The following is an 18543-nucleotide window of genomic DNA, read 5'->3' on the forward strand; positions in this document are numbered from 1 at the left end:
TCCCCCTTGTCCACATTTGTTGACGCCCTTCAAAGAACATCTAATAGATTAGTAAGACACGATCTGCCTTAGAGAAACCATGTTGATTTTGCCACTCAATTTATGTTCTTCTGTGTGTCTGCAACTTTTATTCTTTACTATATGTTTCCACTAATTTGCCCGGTACTGATGATTGACTATGCTTCTGTAATTTTCGGATCACTCTAGAGCCCTTTTAAATATTGGTGTTACATTAGCTATCTTCCAGTCGTTGGTACAGAAGCTGATTTAAAGGACATTAACAAAACTCTAGTTAATAAGTTCTCTCAACTTCACATTTGAATTCTTTCAGACTCTTGGGTGAATGCATCTGGTCCTGGTGATTGTTAATGTTAAGTTTTCATTAATTCCAAAACTCCTCTAGCATGACACTTCAATCTGTGACAGTTCCTCAGATTTGTCACCTACAACAACTGGCTCAGGTTTGGGATCTCCCTAACATCTCAGCTTGAAGACTGAACAAAGAATTCTTTATTTCTCCGCAATACTTTATCGTCTTTAAGCACTCCTTTTCTATCTCGTATCATTGGGCCCCCTCTGTTGTTGTAGCGCTTCCTAATTCTGATGTACTTAAAAACATTTTATTATCCACCTTTGGAGTTTTTGGCTAGCCGTTTCTTCAAGACTCCTCTTTGGCTTTCTGATTACATTTTATTACTTCATTTGCAGTGTTATGCTCTTTTCTTATTACCTCACTAGGATTTGACTTCCACTTTTTAAAGAAGTCTTTTTATCTTTCACTGCTCTTTTACATGGTTGTTAACCACGGTGCACTTTTTAGTTCTTTTACTGTGTTTGTTAATTGGGCTATACATTAAGTTGGCCTCTATTATGGTGTCTTTAAAAGTGCCCATGCAGCTTGCAGGGATTTCACTTTAGTCACTGTACTCTTTATAACTTTTGTTTAACTAACCACCCTCATTTTGCATAGTTCCCACTTTTTGAAATAAATGCCACAGTGTTGGCCTGTTGAGGTGTTCTCCCACCACAGGGATGTTAAATGTAATTATATTAATGGTCACTATTTCCAAGCGGTCCTGATCAGTTACCTCTTGGAACCAGCTCCTTGCGCTCCACTCAGGACTTAATCTAGGGTTGCCTCTCCCCTTGTGAGTTCCCGTACCAGTGCTCCAAGAAACAATCATTTAAAGCATTGAGACATTTTGTCTCTGCATTCGTGCCGAGGTGACGTGTTCCCAGCAATATGGGGATAATTGGAAATCCCCATATTATGGGTTCTTAATTTGATGTGGCCTCCTCTAATCTCCTTAGGCATTCATCAATCCTATCACTGTCCTGGTCAGGTGCGTCAATAATAGATCCCTAATGCTATATATCTTATTAATGAGCATGAAATTACTAATCCATAGAGATGTGTATGGAACATGTGGATATCACTTAAGATTTTTATTACTTCATTGAGTCAGTACATTTTCTTTCACATATATGTGTTCTCCCTCCCTGCACGACCTGTTCTGTCCTTCTGATATATTTTGTACCCCAGAATGATTGTGTCCCATTGATTGCTCTCAGTCCACCAGGTTTCTGTGATGCCTATTATATCAATATCCTCGTTTATCACAAGGCACTCTAGTTCACCCATCTTATTATTTAGACTTCTAGCATTTGTGTACAAGCACTTTAAAAACTTGTCCCTGTTTATTTGTCTGCCCTTGTCTTATGTGTCAGATATCTTTTTATGTGAATGTTTCTCGTCTGATCTGGCCCTTATATTATCCTCTTCCATCCTCTGTTCCTGACTATAACCTTGAGAATCTCTTTCAATAGATTCTCCTCTAAGAGAAGTCTGTGTCCGATCCACATGCTCCTCTCCAGCAGTCGGCTTTCCCCCATCTCCTAGTTTAAAAACTGCTCTACAACCTTTCTAATGTTTAGTGCCAGCAGTCTGGTTCCACTTTGGTTTAGGTGGAGCCCATCTCTCCTGTATAGGCTCCCTCCATCCCAAAAGTTTCCCCAGTTCCTAATGAATCTAAACCCCTCCTCTCTACACTATCGTCTCATCCACACATTGAGACTCTGAAGCTCTGCCTGCCTACCTGGCCCTGCACGTGGAACTGGGAGCATTTCTGAGAATGCCACCATATAGGTCCTGGATTTCAGTCTCTTCCCTAGGAGCTTAAATTTGGCCTCCAGGACATCTCTCCTACCCTTCCCTATGTCATTGGTACCTACATTTACCACGACCACCGGCTTCTCCCCAGCACTACACATATGTCTGTCTAGATGCCTCGAGAGATCCGCAACCTTCGCACCAGGCAGGCAAGTCACCATACGGTTCTCCTGGTCATCACAAACCCAGCTATCTGTATTTCTAATGATCAAACCTTCCATTACTAACACTTGCTTTTTCCTAGTAACTGGAGTTCTCTCCCCCGGAGAGGTAATCTCAGTGCAAGAGGATACCCCAATACCATCTGGAAGCAGGGTCCCAACTATGGGAAGGTTTCCCTCTGCTCCCATAGACTGCTGTGCTTCCCTGGGCCTTTCATTCTCCTCAACAGCGCAGGGGCTGTCTGACCGGAGTGTCCCGGAAAGCCTCATCAGCATACCTCTCTGCCTTTCTTAGTTCCTCCAGTTCTGCCACCCTGGCCTTCAAAGCCCATATGAGGTCTCTGAGGGCCAGGAGCTCCTTGCACCGCTTGCACACATAGGTCACGCACCCACAGGGCAGGTAATCATACATGCCGCGCTCAGCGCAATAAACTGCTGCTGCGCTTCTGCCTCCATTGTCTCCTAGTTAACGAAGGGGTTGTTTAAAGCAAGAAGTTTTGACTGTAGACTAGTTTATAGGTTTTAAAACAAAAAACAGCAAGGGGCCTTTGCCCCCTTCCCACTCCCCTTCCAAATTCCCTTGTGAAACTCCCTGTTAGCAGCCCATATTCGCAAAGCTCCCATGTCTTACATACAACATTTCTGTTAATATACCCCAGAATGATTTTAGCCTTTTTTGCAACTGCATCCCATTGTTGATTCATATTCAGTTTGTGATCCACTATAACCCTCAGATCCTTTTCAGGAGTACTACCAGTTATATCCTCCACTCAATTATCTAAGTCATTAAAAAAAATATTGAATAGTACCAGACCCAGGACTGACCCCCAAGGGGTCCCAGTAGATATATCCTCTCATTTTGATACTAAACCATTGATACTTTGAGTGCTATCTTTCAACCAGGTTTGCATCCACCTTCTAATAATTTTATCTAAACCACATTTCACTAGTTTGCTTATGAGAATGCCATGTGAGACTGTATCAAAAGCCTTACTAAAATCAAGATCTATTGTGTCAACTGCTTTCCTCCTATTCACTAGGTCAGTAACCCTGTCAAAGAAGGAAATTAGGTTGGCATATTTTGTTCTTGACAATTCCATGCTGGCTATTCCTTATAACCCTCTGATACTCTAGGTCCTTAAAAACTGATTGTTTAATAATTTGTTCCAGTATCTTTCCAGTGTTGAATTTAGGCCGATTGGTCTATGATACCTTGGATTCTGTTTGTTCCCTTTTTTAAAGAGAGGTATTGTGTTTGACCTATCTCACTGCCAACTCTTGCAATTTTACTGCAAGTCTTATGATATTTGGTGTCTTTATTAGAAATTCTGCTCCTGGAGTTATGTGAACCTCTTGGCTTTCATTTAAAGGAGGTAGTAGGTTTTTAGAACTCTTGACCATGAAGAGAAGTTTGAAAATGTGACCCAGGTGACCCCTAAAGGTTCAATAACTAGAAAGCAAATAGAAAGAACCCAGCACTTATTTTTCCTAAACTCTCATGATTGTAAAGCCAATCTTGTGATTTTTAAGGGCTGACTCAGGTTTTTTGACTGTTTGGGGTGGCAGCAGTACCCTGGAGCATTTTATTTGGGATAGGGAGGTCACGGGGGAAATGACAGATTGGGATTATTGCTACATTTACTAATAGCAGGGGATGTTTTTCCCCCTTTGCTTTTCAGAGTTCACCAGTTGGCCACCAAACCGAGATTTTTCAAGCCCTGGAAGAGTGCTCTAATCGCCGTGGCTATAGCGATTGCGGCAGCAATCACCTTTGGCCTCCTGGTGTATTTTTTGGCCTATAGTAAGTATTGTGTTGATTTCACTGTTTGGGCATGTGGTATGGTGCAGCTGCCTCAGGTTCAGGTGCTTTGCACGTTACTGGGAGCCAGTGTTTCCATCAGTAGAATTAAAACTCATCTCGGGGGGAATTACCACCAACTTCAACATCTCCTGCTTCTTTCCCCCTTCAGCAATCTCTGCTCAATGCTGCCTCCTGCCACATGGGGTAGCAAGTGTCACTGTCGCTATTGTCTCTTGGTCATAAGGCCACTGTCTTGTACTCTTTTCAGATCCTTCCTCTAAATCCACCTCTACTGCGATGCCTGCACATCACTGCCGTGTGGCTCTGGTTTACCAAGTAACCAGCACTTCCTGAGAAACTATCCATTCTGCTGTTCCCTTCATCTCTCACCCGGCCTGTCTCGTTCGGACTGTGAGCTCTTCTTTGCTATGTGCCTGTACAGCGCCTGGCCCGATGAGATCCCGATCCTTGAGTGTGGTTCCTAAGCACCACTGCAACACACACAGTTTTGGGTCAGCCTGGGAGGGCAGTGGGCCCGTTCGATATTTCTTGCCCGTGCTCTGGTGCTGTGTGGGGTTGAATATGAACTGCAGCTTGTTGGCAGAGAGGTTGATGGGGTTAGCTTCCTGGGGAATCGGATGATCTGCCCCCGCATTGTTACAGCTCTGTTCGGTCCCCATGGAAGGGTCAACCCCCACCCCTGTTCTATTCAACAGGAAGCTTTTATCTACCGCTGCCAGCTCTTGCACTGCTGCCATCGGAATGGCATTAATGCAGGTGGAGGCCTGCCCATTCTTGGGCCACCAAATGTTTTCCCAGGAAACCCCAGAGTGGTCTGAGCCAGGCCTTGATGGGCTGTAATGCAAGTATTCCCCATTCCTTTTCTTTCCTTTCAGATCAGAGGCTGTTCTATTACAATGGCAACTTTAAAGTCACTAGTGTCCAGTACAGTGATGTCCTGGCCAGACAATCCTCAGGAGAGTTTAGAGACCAGAGCGGAAGGATCGAGAGACTGGTATGTTGGGATTTCTCTCTGCTGCCGACCATTGAACATGCAGGGGGTGATATAACATAAAATCAGAATGATGCGCTGTTACGCCATAAACCTCCGACTCCTGTCCCCTGAGCTCGAGGGCTGGCCTGTGTCAGGGTTTGCTTATCTCTGACAGCCGCCAACTTGGCCAACATGCTTGGGATTCAACCAGGGATGTCCAGAGCTAGAAGCATGAGCTGCCACAGGTGGCTTGAGTTCCTCAGCTCCCTTGGACCTTTATCATGTACCCAGAAACGTTACCTGTTGTAAAACATCCACCACTCTACTTTCTGGCTCCCACTCAACAGAAAAATGGTACCATTGCTCCTTCCCTGCTATTTCTTTTAACCCTCGATGTTCTATCCCAAAAGGATCAATGGAATGTATTCAGACTACCTTAGTAAAATTGCCTGTAGCAATTTAGAAAACAACTCAGTATATAAATGAATAATGATAGACTCTTACTGGATCGAATCCTGCCCCTTAATGAAACCAATGGCAAAACTCCAGCTGACATAGCTGAGAGAAAGAAAGGCTGTCTGTGGTATTTGGAGCAGTTCCTCTACTCTGGGGCAGTTCTAGGAGAAACATTTCCTCTACTCATGAAATTCTCCTAATTCAGCCCAATCTGCTCCAGACAATTCAAAGCATTCTTATTAATTGGTAGTTTTCTCAGCATTTCGATCCAAAGGGTTTTCACCCATTTGTTAAAACCCAGCTTCCTGTCCCTTTGTTGTCATTGTTCTTGCTTCCTAATTCATCTGGATTTACTCGAATCCCTCTGGGTTCGGTGTTTTAACAGCCATAAGCCTCCACTTTGCCATTAATCACAGGGATGTTTTGTAGATAAATGCAGCATGTTTCCTAATGATAAACACGGTGAGCAAAGGTGAATCATCCTAAAAATTAGATACGCTCAAACCACCTGTTGTGCAACTCCTGGCAGTTTCTCCCTGCTCCGATCCTTGTCTGAATAAGCGTCCTTCATCCATACTCAGAACAGGTCAAAGACGAGTTGCGTTTAGAGAGCTGGTAGAATACAGGGGAGAGTGACTCCAATACCTTCCCTGCAAGCAGCTGTGTACACATTTGTACGCAGTGCCGCTTTGGTGCTGAGCACCAACACAGCAAGTATGAATAATGCTTACTGCTTCCTTATCTCCTCGAACATCGACGGGAAGGTCAGAAATCATGCCAGAGCGCTGATGAGCTTGGTGCACCAATCAGCACCCAACAATTGACACGAAAGTCTGGCATACATATTCCGGGGTGATGCTGGGAGCTGGAGGAAATGGGGAAGTAGATGATGAAAGGTTTCTGCTTCCTAGCTTGCTTACCCTGAGTGGACCTTAGAGTTCCCTCAGCACTTTCTGACAGAGCAAGATGTTAGCCTGGGAACCTGATCCAGTCTCAGCTCAGGTTGCGCTATTCTGGCTAGCTGGATAAGGTATCTTTGCTTCCCACCCTAAAATACACTCAACCAGATCTCCTCCTCCTGTATGTGGTATCTAGGGAGCCAAGGAGCAGGGACAGGGTTCATGGTTCCTGGATGCCCCCCCACCAAGCTTATTTTATAGTGGGCCTCCCTTAGTACCCATCTGATCTCCTCCTAGACTCCTCAGATACCATTTCTTCTCTGCTGGCTTTTCTGCATCCCTATTCCACCCCCCTAAACCCCACAGTTCCTGCCTTTCCCCATGTCAGATTTTAGTTCGGTTTCCTTTGCCCCCACCAAATCCATCTGTTTTCCCTCAGGCCCCCACAGAGGCCAGCTTCCCTTCCCGCTCAATAATAACCTCAGCAGAGGTGCACAGTTGTAGCGCTAGCCTCAGCTCTGCCCTGGTCCAGGCACCTAAGTGCTGCGCATCTGTAGTGGTTACCTTGGCTCACTGTGGTCGGGGTCCTTCAGCTCTCCACGCGGTGGCTTATCTGGGTGACCACCATCTCCAGCGGTGGCACTGCAGGGCCCCAAGTAGGGAGAGGGCTGCAGGGGCGGGGCTTTCCTTTTGAGATGGCTTGAAAATCCCCACTTTCAGATTCTTCTTCCTTTGCCGCGGGCCTGGCCAGGTCCATCCCTCCATCCCTTGTCCCTACACCCCCGCATTAAATTTAAACTCCTCCTCCAGTCTTGTCTCCCATGACTCTCCTACTGGGGTGTGGTGTTTAGCCAGCTCCTGGCTGGGTTGGCAGTGGTTGTGGAGGTGCCAGTGGCAGCGCGGCTCCAGAACAAACTGTGCGGCCAAGGGAGAAGTGTAGAGGGGCCAGATCTCTACACATATGCCCCAAGAGCTGGGAGGGTGGAACTGGATTTCCCCAAGAAATATCAGTCTTTGCAGGTTTGCAAGTCTGCCTCATCTTCCCTCATGATAATTTGAACCTCCCCCCTTCCCATTCCAGCTCTGATAGCGTGTCAGCAGGGGGATGTACGGATCAATGCATCATGTATAAAACTTTTAGGTTTCCTTTCAGATGGAAGGTGCTAGATGCATATATATGAAGGCCAGAAGGGACTATGATGATCATCTACTCTGACCTCCTATAAAACACAGGCCATGGGATTTCACCCAGTTACTCTTGAATCTAGCCCATATCTTGAAGTTGATCAAGAGCATCTTCTTTACAAAGACATCTAACCTTCAATTAAAGACTTCAAGTGGTGGAGAATCCACCACATCCTTAAGTATAGAAGTTTAGGATAGGCTTACTTCAGTGAATATCACTCTTGAAATATAATACCTGAGTATGTTTGAGAACAAATAATATGGGTTTGCAGATACTACATTGTCAGAGCATCAAATCCAGTTACTTCTGTACCAAATATTGTAAAAGCACTTAAAAACACTGGAAAAGTATTATTAAAATTTAGAAATGCTATAAGAAAAGTATTGTAGAGCATGTTATACAAATAACTTTTATTGTCAATGGGAAAGTATTACAAAATGGATTGTGGGGAAAATGGTCAGTTTTGAAATGAACTACATTGAAGTGTCTGTCTTGGAACTGGGTATAGGAAAGGAGTTCCAGGTTAGATTACCAGGATGATGTGGGACAGATTCTGTCCTATTTACACCAATGCTACATGGTTAGAGGGATGTGTTTAACTGTGACAAGGTGGGTGAGATAATATCTTGTATTGGCCAACTTCTGTTGGTGAAAGAGACAAACTTTTGAGTTACGCAGAGTTCTTCAAGTCCAGAAAAGGTACTTCAAGCAGCAAAGTTAAATACAAGGTGGAACAGATTTGTTTAGCATAGGTAGTTAATACATATTCTAATCTAAGGAATCATTCAAGGTGGAGTGGCCTATTGACACCTCTGCAGTCAGATGAGGGAAAAAAAGGGGGTGCTGGTTAATGGGTTACAGATTGTTGTAATAAGTCATACATCTGGTGTCGCTGTTCAGTCCGTGATTTTAGTGTCTAGCAGAATTATGAATTTAAGTGCCCAGGCTTATCTTTTGAAAGTGTTGTGCAGGTTTCCTTTGAGGATGAGGACTGAGAGGTCAGATACAGAGTGATCGTTGTATGAAAAGTGTTCACCCACAGGTGATAGGGTGTTTTTGTCTTTTATCATTTTCCTGTGTGAGTTCATTCGAAAATGTAGTGATTGTCTGGTTTCACCCACATAGTTGTTGTTGAGGCATTGAGTGCATTGGATGAGGTACACCGTGTGTTGTGATAGGTATGTGTAGGACCCATGGATCTTGAAAGGTGTGATGTGGAGGGTGTTGATCATTGTAGTAGTGGAGAGATGGCTGCAGGTTTTGCATCTGTTTTTCTGGCAGGGTCTAGTACTGCTTTGAGTTGATGTTGCCTGGTTTGTGTGGAGCTTGCTTCTGATAATGAGCTTGGAGAGGCTGGGAGGTTGTCTGAAGGCCAGAAGAGGAGGTTCAGGAAAGATTTCGTTCAGGATGGGGTCCCCATTGAGCATGGGTTGTAGCTGTTTGATGATATCCTGTTTGGAGTCTAGTGTGAGGTGGTAGGTGACAAGTAGGTGTGTGCAGTCTGAGGTAGGAGGGTTATTTCTGTATTTAGCAGCTTCTCTTGGGGTATTTGGGTGGCCTGTTCCTTGAATCGATTTACTTCTCTGGTGGAGTTTCCTTATTTGGTAAAGGCAGTTTTGCCAGCCGACCAGGATGAGGGTGGTCTAGCTTAGTGTCCAGAGCAGGCGGCAGGCCAGAGCCAGAGCTGTAGTCAGTTTCCAGAGCTAGGGTTAAGACTGGAAATCATAAGAGCTGGGGGTCGAGCCAGAGTCCATAGTCAGGAGCCAGAGGCAAGGTTCAAAACCAGAGATCAGGAACTTGAGCAAGCAGGGTAGCAGGCTAGGAAGGGTTCAAGGCAGGGATGGGAGAGAGGCCAGGCTGGGTGCAAGGCAGGACCAGATAGGAATAAGGTAGCCCAGGAGCAGGAACGCTGGTGGGCATGAGTGTTGAGAGCACAAGCTGCTTCTGTTGCCGGCTTAAGAACCAGCCTGCTGGCCTCGGAAGCCGATCAGGTTGTGTGGTTATCAGGCAGCTGTTGCAGGCCAGTTGTACTGAAAAGGCTGCCTGGAGACTAGCTCTGCTGCAGGCCCCAATTCCTGGCAGTTTTGAGTGTGTTAAGGTGTGTGTCTTGTTCTGTGGTATCTCAGTGCCTGGCTGTAGAGAACAGATTGCTTGGTGTGTTTTGGGTGGTTACTGAATCTGTGAAGGTAGGTGTGGTGATCCATGGGTTTCTTGTGTATAGTTGTCTGTAGGGTTCCATTGCTGAAGCTGATTGTGGTGTCCAGGAAGTTGATGCTAGTGCGGGAGTGCTCCACAAAGAGTTTAATGGACAGGTGGTGGTAAGCTGTGGAAATCTATGAGGGAGTTTGTCATCCATGCAGAGGATGAAAATATCATCAGTTTATCTAAAGTATATCATTGGTTTTGTGGTGCATTTGTCCAGACATTCTTCTTCAAGACAGTCCATGAAGAGGTTGGCCTACTGGGAAGCCATTCTAGTACACATGGCTGTTCCCATGGCTTGGACAAAGTGTTTGTTGTTAAATGTAAAATTATTGTGGATGAAGATGAAATGGATGAATCTGGCGATGTGTTTGGGGTGTGTGACGGGTTGGATCACAGAAACCCCCTTGGGAACTGCCAACTGATGTGCCAAGACTACTTCTTCCCCTGCTTTCCCCTGCCAGCCTGGGACTCCAGCACCCTGTCTTGCTGAGCCAGACACGCCCGTCTGCTCCAACACTGACCGAGGGTCTGAACCATGTGCCCCAAAGCTGCAGACTTAACTGAAAGCAGCTTACAGAAGTGTTTTTGTCTTCAGATGCCCAACTCCCAATGGGGTCCAAACCCCAAATAAATCCATTTTACCCTGTATAAAGCTTATACAAGGTAAACTCATAAACTGTTTGCTCTCTATAACACTGAGAGAGAGATATGCACAGCTGTTCCCTGCCCCCCAGGTATTAATACATACTCTGGGTTAATTAATAAGTAAAAAGTGATTTTATTGAACACAGAAAGTAGGATTTAAGTGGTTCCGAGTAGTAGCAGACAGAACAAAGTGAATTACCAAGTAAAATAAAATAAAACATGCAAATCTAAACCTAATACAGTAATAAAACTGAATACAGATAAAATCTCACCTTCAGAGATGTTTCAATAAGTTTCTTTCACAGACTGGACACCTGCCTAGTCTGGGCAGAATCCTTTCCCCTGGTACAGCCCTTGTTCCAGCTCAGGTGGTAGCTAGGGGATTTCTCATGATGGCTCCCCCACTTTGTTCTATTCCACCCACTTATATATCTTTTGCATAAGGAGGAATCCTTTGTCCCTCTCCAGGTTCCCTCCTCCTCCTTCTCAATGGAAAAGCACCAGGTTAAAGATGGATTCCAGTTCAGGTGACAAGATCACATGTCACTATAAGACTTCATTACCCACTTGCCAGCACACTCGTATACAGGAATACTCACTAGTAAAACAGAGCCATCTACAGTCAGTTGTCCTGGTTGATGGAAGCCATCAAGATTCCAAACCACCATTAATGGCCCACACATTGTATAATTACAATAGGCCTTCAGAGTTATATTTCATATTTTTAGTTTCAGATACAAGAGTGATACATTTATACAAATACTCAGTAGATTATAAGCTTTGTAATGATACCTTACAAGAGACCTTTTGCATGAAGCATATTTCAGTTACATTATATTCAAACTCATTAGCATATTTTCATAAAATCATATAGCGTGCAACGTCACAGGGTGAATCTCAGAGGGCTGTCCATTGTCTTGTAAATATTAGAGCCAGGCAGCTATGCCGTCACTGTGAAGGATGTTGGTATATAGAGAAGTGACATCCATGATGGCAACGATGGTGTTCTGAGGGAGGTTGTTAATGTTGCAGAGTTTATGGAGGAAGTCAGTTGTGTCCTGGAGGAAACTGGCCCTTTGTGGGGTGAGTGGTTTGAGGATGGTTCCTATGAGTCCTGATATTCCTTTAGTAAGAGTGTTGTGGCCAGATATGAAGGTTCTGCCTGGATTCCCTTGTTTATGTATCTTGTGAAGTATATAGAAGGTCCTTGGGGTGCATTCATGGGGGGTTAGGTTGTAGAGTTTCTCCTGGAGTTGTTTGGGGAAAGATTTGATGATATCCTCAAATTTCTGGGTAAACTGTGGTGTGGGGTCTTCTTCGAGTTCTTTATACTGTAGAAGTTGGTGTTGGAGAATTGTTGGTTGGTCTTGTTAATAGTTGAGGACTATGATGGCATCCCCTTTCATCTGCTAGTTTGATCACTATCTGGTGGTGTGATTTCAGGGACTGTATGGCTATCCTCTCGGTGGTGAAGAGATTGTGGTGGATGTGATGTTTAAGGATTTTACGGTCAGTTTTTTTCCTGAAACAATCAATGTAAAGATCAAGAGTGTGGTTTCATCCGCTCTGTGGTATCCAGTCAGATTATTTTTTTCTTACAATTGTTAGTGGGGATGTGGTAATTGTGAGTGGTCTCATCATTTTTGTGAAAGAATTTTTTGAGGTAGAGTCTGTGGAAGAATTCTTAAGAACATAAGATTGGCCATACTGGGTCAGACCAACGGTCCATCCAGTCCAGTATTCTGTCTTCTGACAATAGCCAATTCCAGGTGCTCCAGAGGGAATGAAAAGAACAGGTAATCATCAAATAATCCATCCTCTGTTGCCCATTCCCAGCTTCTCGCAAATAGAGGCTAGGGACACCATCCCTGCCCATCCTGGCTAATAGCTATTGATGGGCCCACCCTCCATGAACTTATCTAGTTCTTTTTTTGAACCCTGTTATAGTCTTGGCCTCCACAACATCCTCTGTCAAGGAGTTCCACAGGTTGACTGTGTGTTGTGTGAAGAAATACTTCCTTTTGTTTGTTTTAAACCTGCTGCCTATTAATTTCATTTGGTGACTCCTAGTTCTTGTGTGAGGAGTAAATAACACTTTCTTATTTACTTTCTCCACACTAATCATGACTTTATAGAGTTCTATCATGTCCTTCTTTAGTTGTCTCTTTTCCAAGGTAAAAAGTCCTAGTTTTATTAATCTCTCCTCATATGGAAGCTGTTCCATATCCCTAATCATTTTTGTTGCCCTTTTCTCAACCTTTTCCAATTCCAATGTATCTTTTTTGAGATGGGGCTACCACATCTGCACGCAGCATTCAAAATTGATTTATACAGAGGAAATACGAATTTTTTTGTCTTATTATTTATCCTTTTCCTAATGATTCCCAACATTCTGTGAGCTTTTTTGACTGCTGCTGCACATTGAGAGAACTATCCACAATGACACCAAAATCTCTTTCTTGAGTGGTAACAGCTAATTTAAACCCTATCATTTTATATATACAGTTGGGATTATGTTTTCCAGTGTGCATTACTTTGCATTTATCAACACTGAATTTCATCTGCCATTTTGTTCCCCAGTCACCCAGTTTTGTGAGATCTCTTTGTAACTCTTTGCAGTCTGCCTGGGACTTAATTATCTTGAGTAGTTTTGCATTATCTGCAAATTTTGCCCCCTCACTGTTTACCCCTTTTTCCAGATCATTTATGAATATTTTAAATAGAACTGATCCCAGTACAGATCCCTGGGGGACACCACTATTTACCTCTCTCCATTCTGAAAACTGACCATTTAGTCCTACCCTTTGTTTCCTATCTTTTAACCAGTTACCGAACCACGAGAGACCTTTCTCTCTTATCCCATGACTGCTTATTTGTTTAAGAGCCTTTGGTGAGAGACCTTGTCGAAGGCTTTCTGAAAGTCCAAGTACACTATATCCACTGGATTACCCTTGTCCACATGCTTGTTGATCCTCTCAAAGAATTCTAATAGATTTCTGAGGCCTGAGTTCCTTTTACAAAAGCAATGTTGACTCTTCCGCAACAAATCCTGTTCCTCTGTGTATCTGATACTATAATTTAACCAGTTTGCCCGGTACTGAAGTAAAGCTTATTAGCCTGTAATTACCAGAATCACCTCTGGAACCTTTTAAAAAAATTAGTGTCATATTAGCTATCCTCCAGTCATCTGTTACAGTAGCTGGTTTAAATGATAGGTTACATTCTACACTTAGTAGTCCTGCACTCTCATATTTAAGTTCCTTCAATACTTTTGAGTGCCACCTAGTCATGGTGTCTTATTACTGTTTAATTTATCAATTTGTTCCCAAACCTCCTCCACTGACATCTCAATATGGGACAGTTCCTCAGATTTGTCACCTAAAAAGAATGACTCAGATGTGAAGATTGATGCAAAGAATTCATTCAGCTTCTCCATAATGACCTTATCTTCATTGAGTGCTCCTTTAGCACCTCGATCATCAAGTGGCCCCTCTGGCTGTTTGGCTGGCTTCCTGCTTCTGATGTACTTAAAAAATGTTGCTGTTAGTTTTTAAGTCTTTGGTTAATTGCTCTTCAGATTCTTTTTTGGCCTGCCTAATTATATTTTTACACCCGAGTTAATACAATGACTAAACAACTAATTCTGTTTATTCGGTCCATTTATAAGGCACCCATCATTTTGGTATCAGGGTGCACTTTACATAGCATGGATTATGAGCCATTAACAGTCCCAAATATAGGGCCATATGGTGGAGTGGTTGTTAATTTTGTCATACAGTCCTTACTCTGGCAAAGTCTAATTCAACTGAATGACAATGAGAACTAAGTCAAACAAACAAATACACAAAAAGGGTTGCTTTATGGAACTCATGCTTTTTAGTTCCATGGTTTTAAAGAACAGAAGACAGGAAAAAGCTTGACTGCATGGAATTCCAGGGCCAACAGCTAGCTGAAAAGCTGGTATGATCAGATGTGTCTTGTAAGGTACTTTAAAGACCTGGTTCCAGCAAAGTGCTTAAGAATGTGAGTTGTTCTTTTGACGTCAGTGGAACCACTTGCAGGCTTAAACTAAAGCATGTGCTTTGCTGGATCTGGGCCTTATTGTGCCCAGGTTTTGGCGTAGGCATAGATCCCGCAGGAGTAGATCCCAGAGGTGAGAGCTGGCCATGGAGATCTTTCTGGAGCACCAGTTTCCATGAGCTTTCCTTTGGGTACAGGGTGATGGAGTACACCCAGTGACTGTAATTGTGGTGGTGATGGATAAGAGGAGAAGAGGGAGGGCTAAACTCAGAGGTGATGTACAGGGTGGTGGGAATTACATATTGGGAAGAGTGTAGCTGTAGCCCTGTCAGTCCCAGTATATTAGAGACACAAGGTAGATGAGGTAATATATTTTATTGGACCAACTCCTGTTGGCGCGAGAGAGAAGCTTTCATGCCACACAGAGCTCTCCTCCAGGTCTGGAAAAAGCACTCAGAGGTGAAGAGAAGCTCTCTGTGGCTCTAAAGCTTGTCTCTCTCACCAACAGAAGTTGGTCCAGTAAAAGATATGACCTCACCCACCCTGGCTCTCTAGAATTGGGAGGAGGGTATATGAGAGTCCAAAGGAGTCTGAACTGGAATAAGTTACAGAAGAAGGCGGTCTAAGGATGTGTGGAGTAAAGCAGAGGCCTACTTCACCATATGCCTGTTCGTACCCTCCTCCTAATGCTTGTGCTGCTACCACTCTCGCTTCTCTCCCGTCATGGGTGAGTTACACCTGTGAGACTCAGACTGAGTTGGCCAAATTATAAAACCAGCTATGGTGTGAGAGGGAGTAAATTACACATTGGGAAGTGGGCGTGAGCCTTGCTTGGTTAAATTTACATGTTGAAAGGGCTGGGAAAAGGAGTGATGTCTCTCTCAACCTAAACTCCCCTCTGAATATGACCCACTTTTCTAAAACTTGGGCTTAAGTCATTTCAGCCATTCTAGTTGGTGGCGAACATTTGGAACTTTACCTGGAAATGGATTTGCAGTGAGGGTAGGGTACGATCCACTGGGGAAATATGCTTCCTCCATCTGCCTCACTCAGAAGGCAAGTATTGTGGCTACATTCTGTGCTAGTCCTAGGCAGGGGGGTTTGCAATAGCAAGTCCCCAGCAATGTGATGTTCCTATTTTTATCAAGTTTCATAAACCTCATGGGACAATATTTTTAAATATAGTTCCCTAAAGTTAGGCTCCTATGGCCTTATTTAGACAGGTGCTGGGTGCACAGGTTACTTAGGTACCTAAATGAGGACTTAGAAGTAGACCCAGTCAAAATAGTAGAAAAAAATCTTCGAATAAACCAAGATGGTCTTTTTTTTGTTTTGTTTTGCTGAAGATTTGGGTTTTAAAAATATGTGCATATCATGAAAAACTAAAAACTTTCTGGTTTTCTAAATAAACGTTCTGAATTTTTTTCAGTTTAGGATTTTTCTCCCTTCTTCTCCAGCCTTTCTTACCTTTTTCCCTTTTCCATTTTACCATTAGAAAAACATCACAAGTGTTAGTTTATATTTTTTTCATTAAACAAATAGAAGTTCTACTTTTTTCTTGGCACCTAATTTCAACAACAAAAAATTTTGTCAGGGGGAGGGGCTTTTTTTCCTGAAATATGCATACATACCATTTTTTGACAAGCTCTGCTTAGAAGACCTAACTTTACCTAACTGAATAGTTCTTGTTTTTCCAAAAACATGGCTGCCAATCTAGTCTGTCACAATGAGGGCTCCCTCTAGAGGTGAAAATGCTAATCTACATGTGTTACTCAAATGTGACAAAAGAGTATTCTGCTGACTCCTGCGCAAAGCATGGAATTAGACTGGGATTATAACCCCGAACAGCAAAACCAAATGCCTCCCTGCAGCTCAGCCACCCGGGAGATGTGGCTGAACAACGGAGGAAGTTGGCATGATGATGACTGATTTATTTAGCTACTGAGTTGGAAGTTTATAATGCACTCAATGTTCAGTATAAAGCTGTAGGAAATAACCAAGTTGTGGTTTTACTTGATGCACACCGTACCCTAAGAAAGACAGTAATATACAAAAGGCATCATTTCTTTAGTTGTGTCTTAAGTTCATTCAATATTTGGGAAAATACTTGAATATGTTCTTAAAGTTAAGTACCTGCTTAAGTGTCATTGAAGTCAACTGAACATACACGTATGTTTAAAGTTAAGCATGTGTTAAGGTGCTTCTCTCAGATGATGCTGTACTGAATCAGGGGCGTAGTCAGGTACCTGTGTTTATATAGGTCTTTCACTTAGCAACAGGAGGGAGAAAAATAGTCACAAAACTCAGGGAAATGTGATTTAGGTCCCAGAGTTAGCAGATCCAGTGTGGTATCTGAAACTAATTATTAATTATTTTTGTTATTGACATGATTTCGAGTTGACGGTGTTTCTTTAACTAAAGCAGTATATATCTCCAGAGCTCCAAATATACACCCAGTGTTTGCCTGAGTTTACAGCTCTTTGCAAGTTTTTTTTTGTAATGGAAAGTACTTTTCCTGATGACATCCACACCAGCTGCTTTTTTATTTCCCCCTTGGTTTATCAGGGTGCCAGATGTGATAAACATTCTCCTGCATATGAGAAAGCCTGGAACAAAGGTACCAGGGAGGATCTTTTTGCAAAAAAGGGCAAAAGCAGGTCATTTGCCTGAAGGTCTAATGGGTGCCCCAAGTGCAATCGTTGGGCTGTTCACTGGATCAGGATCCCAAGTCAGTACTGAGAAGAGGAAAGATTAGAAAGAAGCTTTTTGGAACTGACTTGAGGCTCTGTTATGGACAAACTTGATACAGGATCCCCTGCCAACTTATGGCTAGAAAAGACGCACAAGAAACCCAGGTATACGTGAAGACAGAAAAAGTAAAATAGGCTAAATGTCATGCGGCTCAATTACCAGTAAATTGGGCTATCAGATCTGGAGTGTATTATTGAAATGGAATCTTATCTTGGTTACACAGCTGTAAAGCCAGAGTCATTCCACTGACTTATTAAAGAAAATTAAATCAGTGGAATGACTCTTGATGTACACTGGTATAACTGAGATCAGAATCTGGCCCTTGTAAAAGCCTTAAGCTCCATAGCTGATATTCCAAGAGGCAGTTGTTTAAAACATGCCGTCAGTTATGGGGGGAAAGAATCAAAACAAAACACCGTACATGTGTGAATTATGATTTTTCAAACTCTTATAACCAGACCACATCAAAACGAATCTTCCCAGGGATACTGAAAACCACTTTTCTCCAGAGGGCTATTTCCCTCCAGACTTCAGCTTCTCACCTCCACCTGCTCTGGAGCTTCGGCTGTTCAAAAAACAAAACGCAAAATAATGTTATAATGGGGAAAGTGCAGTTAAAACAAAAAATACCCCTCTCCTTATTCTCCAAAGCGTCTGACCCATTTCTTTCAGAATTTGTGAAAATATTCATTGGCTGCAGGGTGAAAGTTCTAGAAAGTTAGTTATGAACAACTGAAAACAGGGAGTAGAAATGGAAACACTTAGGTGACCTTAACGGAGGCTGCCACTATTACTACTGCTGTCATGAAGCTATAATGCAACAAAGAGTCTGTCAAATTGGTTGCATTAGGGATAAACATTGTGGCTGTTTAAATCCTGAAGTAAAATTCCCTCTTCAGGAACTAACATATTTGATTAGTTATTTGTCCTCAACTGCCGACACATCAAGGAACCATCCAGATGAACTCTTTATGGCAGTGCACAATTGAATTATGCCTGCCTGCCCCGTTTCTTTGGGAGTCCCTTCCGTTTGATTTCTGATGTGCTTGTGATCTCCTTTGTGCATAGACTGAGTGAGGAATATTCTTTCTTGCCCTTTCAGTTAGGAGAGATGCAGATTCCTGATGGACCATCCTACACTAGTTGTGTTTATTTGGGTTCTGCTGAGAATGTTCTCTATTCCTGGGCTGCCTGAAGCTCACAAATTGTTGCTGTCACCCTTTGTCCCTCCATTTTGTTTACTTAAGGCAAATGA

General features: G+C 43.1%; 1 protein-coding gene across 1 annotated transcript in view; it reads left to right on the top strand.

Moving 5' to 3' along the window:
* LOC116830039 (transmembrane protease serine 11C-like) overlaps nucleotides 1-18543 on the top strand; it is a 57351-nt gene that overhangs the window by 6413 nt on the left and 32395 nt on the right. Inside the window, exons 2-3 of the mRNA XM_032789224.2 lie at nucleotides 4011-4132; nucleotides 5029-5147. Coding sequence (XP_032645115.1) covers nucleotides 4011-4132; nucleotides 5029-5147 — 241 coding nt within the window. The remainder of the gene's footprint in view (nucleotides 1-4010; nucleotides 4133-5028; nucleotides 5148-18543) is intronic.

This window comes from Chelonoidis abingdonii, chromosome 5, assembly GCF_003597395.2.
Source record: "Chelonoidis abingdonii isolate Lonesome George chromosome 5, CheloAbing_2.0, whole genome shotgun sequence".
NCBI classification, from domain to species: domain Eukaryota; kingdom Metazoa; phylum Chordata; order Testudines; family Testudinidae; genus Chelonoidis; species Chelonoidis abingdonii.